Here is a 3644-nt window from a genome sequence, read left to right as displayed (position 1 = left end):
ATAGAAGTGAGTAATGTCCACTGAGGCAGAGATCAAAAGAAGAAAGTGCTCATTTCTGCTGTGAAAGGAAAGCAATCATACTCTAAACAAACATATCTCATCAAAACTCCATTTAATACCACGTCAAGGCAGTCAGCGGAAAACAAAATCACTTGTCTTTCCTTTCAAACTGCAAGTCCTGCTAAATACTGTTGAGAAAAAGAGCCATGGAAAAATACATGAAAGCAAGAAGATGCAGAAATGTCTCGGCAGCTTTGAGCAAAACAACATTTGTCACTTGCTGTCATTCAAAAGTCAGAAATGTCAGAAAAGCCCCAGAACCCAGAGGTCACTGCAGCAACACTGTTATTCATTTGGATGTCTCTGAATGTGGCGAGACCGCAAACAAACTGGTAAGGTAGCGCTGTGGGCATGTTTGCTAATGTACGATACTCTTGTTTACAACTGTGATACTTTGGTATCATTGGCACCAGAGTAGTTTCATATGCGAATATGGCAGAGGGATGAGAAAAAAGAAGAACGGTCAACGATATAACACTACATTTCTCAGCTCTGGCACGTCGCACAACACTGTTGTGAGAGCGATCAAAACTATTCTTTAAAAAAAAAACGGACAAAAGCGAGAACGAATGTGATGCAGACAGACATGATGAACTCAGAAGTACATGTCCTGGAAGAGGTTCTGGCCCATCTCAATGTACGCCTCTTTCTCCTGAGCGCTCATCTGTTCCACCAGCTCAGGTCTCTGGCTTACTTCCCTGTAAGAGAAAGGTCTTCCCCCTACCATAACCACAGGGTCGTCCCCGACCTCCTCGAACTCATCATCTTCGTCCTCCTCATCCTCTTGTTTTCTTGGCCGCAGGGCTGTAGCGTTGTGCATAGTGTGGGCTGGAGCCTGAGGCGGCAAGTCTTCGTCCGATTCACTGGTATCGCTGTCAGAGTCGCTGGCGTTAGCCGCTGGAACGGTCGGTCTGGACACGACAGCACCTCCTGGACCAACTCCGCTCCTCTTCTCGTGAATGAGGAGAGCCAGCATCACCTCCTCGTTCTCATCCTGTGTGGCTCCTCGTCCAGACATTCCCTCCTGGGTTACTATAGAGTCCTCGCCAGCTGGTGTGTAAAAATTGGAAGAAAAGAAGAAAAAAATAGGGTGAATTTAGATGCATATTTTCTTCACCATAAATGTGCTATACTTTCTAAACTCAATTTCTTTCTGAAGCCATAAGACAGCTTTATAGGAACAGGGTGTCATTTAAGTTGTTTTTCATTGACAATCTTGCCTTCCAAGTACTCAAATTTCACCCACACTTCCACACTTTCAAACCCATAAAGTATGATACATGCAATAAATTAACTGTACATTTGGTTTCTTCTCATCTTTCTTCAATGATGTTGAATATGCAAATAAGTGTTTTTTTTTCATATAATCACGATTTGAATAGGTGAAAGCAAAGTTTTTCAGTGAATAATGGCTTTAAATTTATGTCTATTTATCATGCAAAGCTATTTTATGGCTTTTAAAGTCTTGAAACCTGGCATATAGCACAAGAATAAGTCAAACAGACTACTTTTATTGTACTCTTTTGGCTTTGTAGGTAAAAATAAAATAAAATAAATAAATAAAAAACATGACTAGCAGTAGCCGCTTACATATTCTACTAAATATCTGTTTTTGTGTTCCATAAAAAATGTTTGGAATGGCAATAGAATAAAATATCCCTTTCAACCAATTTGTGCGCTTGCCCTTATAAATAGATAGACTGTGCATTCAGACCCATGAGGTGTATAAACAAGAGGCAAATCAAAAAATGCATGAAACAGTGTTAATATGCAACCATGACCACAAAAACCACTTTGAAAATAGTCGATCTGACTCACGTTGCTTCAGAGCATCTGTCTCGCTGTACGCCCCCTGCACTGTGCTTTCCGTCAGCCATACGGGCCTCTCTTTGGGGGCTTTTCCCTCGGTAGTCTGGCCAGGCTGAGGCTCCTGGTCTTCCATGCTGATGACCACATCCTGCGAGTAGAGGTCATACGATGAGCCCTTGTTTTTCCATACTTCCCGACCAGGTGCCCCTGCACCAGCTCCTCCTGCGATCTGGGCGGCCCGCTCCCGACTGTAGAAAATAGCAAAGTATTTAATAATCTGAATTAACTTTTATATTTTCAGTTTTAATTTTAGTTATTAGGTTTTTTTATTTTGTTGTATGCTTTTGTCATTTTTTTTTGTTTTTATTTAATAGCTTTAGTTGAAAACAACACTGTCTCGTGCATAAAACTGGCCACTTTGACTGAACAGGAGGTGCTGACCTTTGTTTTAGGGCTGGGATTTCTGACGGTTCGGGCTCCAGGAGATCGTGTGACAAGTTGATGTCCTCCGTCTCTCGTAGCAATACATAGATAGGCTCGATCTGCTCGTTGAATCGCGCCACCAAAGTACGGGCGTCTTTCTTTGGCACGGCTGATTCGTCCTCCTCTACTTCTGTTTGACAGAAGGTACAGCGGAACGTTCCTGTGTTTGAAAAAAAAAAACACAAAAATATCAAGTGTTGAAACAGTAGCATTCTGCTTATCAACCCTCATTCTCAACCACTTCACCACACCACATCCATCATGTTTGGCATCTCCAGGTCATTCGTTTTGGAAGTTAGAGCCCAGAAAAACTTTAAGTGGCTTTATATCTCCGGTTTCTTGTTAGCCAGAGGCTGGGATTCCATGTCCCCTTTTCCCACAGACATGGTGCAAATTGTGGAGTTGGAGCAAATGCCCAATCTGGCCCACCTATCCTTTGGCGTTTCCACCAGGCAGTTTTGGGACAGAAAATGTGGCTTCACTCACAAACCCGCTGGTTTCGAACCAGGAACCACTAACATCAGTAGCCAGCGGGTGAGAGAAAATGTTGTCACCATACAAAGTTTTCAAACCAGCAACAAATCAGTCTGGCTAAACAAGACATGCTCATTATAAATGACTACCTGTGTTCTGGGATCGGCCAATGCTGCACAATAAGTCTAAAATAAACTGATTAATTTATAAATACACCACTGTTCAAAAGTTTGGGGTTGGTAAGATTTTTTGGAAGCTTTTGAGAGAACACTCTTATGCTATGCACTACATTTATTTGATAAAAACTGAAATTTCGTGAAATGTTACCATTTAAAATAACTTTTTTAACATGTAATTTCCTGTGATGGCAAAGCTGAATTTTTCTAATATGAAATGATCCTAATATTTTGGTTCAGTGCAAAAGAAACATTTCTTATTTTAATAAATATGTTGTGCTGCTTATTATTTTTGTGGAAACCATGATATATTTTTTTCAGTATTCTTTGATGAACAAAGTTCAAAACTTTTTTTTGTAACATTATAAATGTCTTTACTGTCACTTTTAATGTGACGTGACATGTGGCCAAGTATGGTGACCCATACTCAGAATTAGTGCTCTGCATTTATCCCATCCAAAGTGCACACACACAGCAGTGAACACACAATCCGTGAACACACACCCGGAGCAGTGGGCAGCCATTTTTTTTGCTGCGCCGCCCAGGGAGCAGTTGGGGGTTCGGTGCCTTGCTCAAGGGCACCTCACCGTATTGAAGGTGGGAGAGAGCGCTGTACATTCACTCCCCCCACCTACAATCCCT

The 3644-nt window shown here is 41.6% G+C and overlaps 1 protein-coding gene across 1 annotated transcript in view; it reads right to left on the bottom strand.

Annotated features, from left to right (window-relative positions):
* Nucleotides 1-509: 509 nt before the first annotated feature.
* gtf2e1 (general transcription factor IIE, polypeptide 1, alpha) overlaps nucleotides 510-3644 on the bottom strand; it is a 17136-nt gene continuing 14001 nt past the window's right edge. The window contains exons 3-5 of the mRNA XM_016545384.1: nucleotides 2311-2512; nucleotides 1879-2117; nucleotides 510-1110 (exon numbers count right to left, since the gene is read on the bottom strand). Of these exons, the coding sequence (XP_016400870.1) occupies nucleotides 656-1110; nucleotides 1879-2117; nucleotides 2311-2512 (896 nt within the window). The 3' untranslated portion in view covers nucleotides 510-655. The remainder of the gene's footprint in view (nucleotides 1111-1878; nucleotides 2118-2310; nucleotides 2513-3644) is intronic.

The sequence above is a fragment of the Sinocyclocheilus rhinocerous genome, unplaced genomic scaffold (assembly GCF_001515625.1).
Source record: "Sinocyclocheilus rhinocerous isolate Xijiao unplaced genomic scaffold, SAMN03320098_v1.1 scaffold1842, whole genome shotgun sequence".
Classification (NCBI taxonomy): Eukaryota; Metazoa; Chordata; class Actinopteri; order Cypriniformes; family Cyprinidae; genus Sinocyclocheilus; species Sinocyclocheilus rhinocerous.
This window is presented reverse-complemented; position numbering and strand designations above follow the sequence as displayed.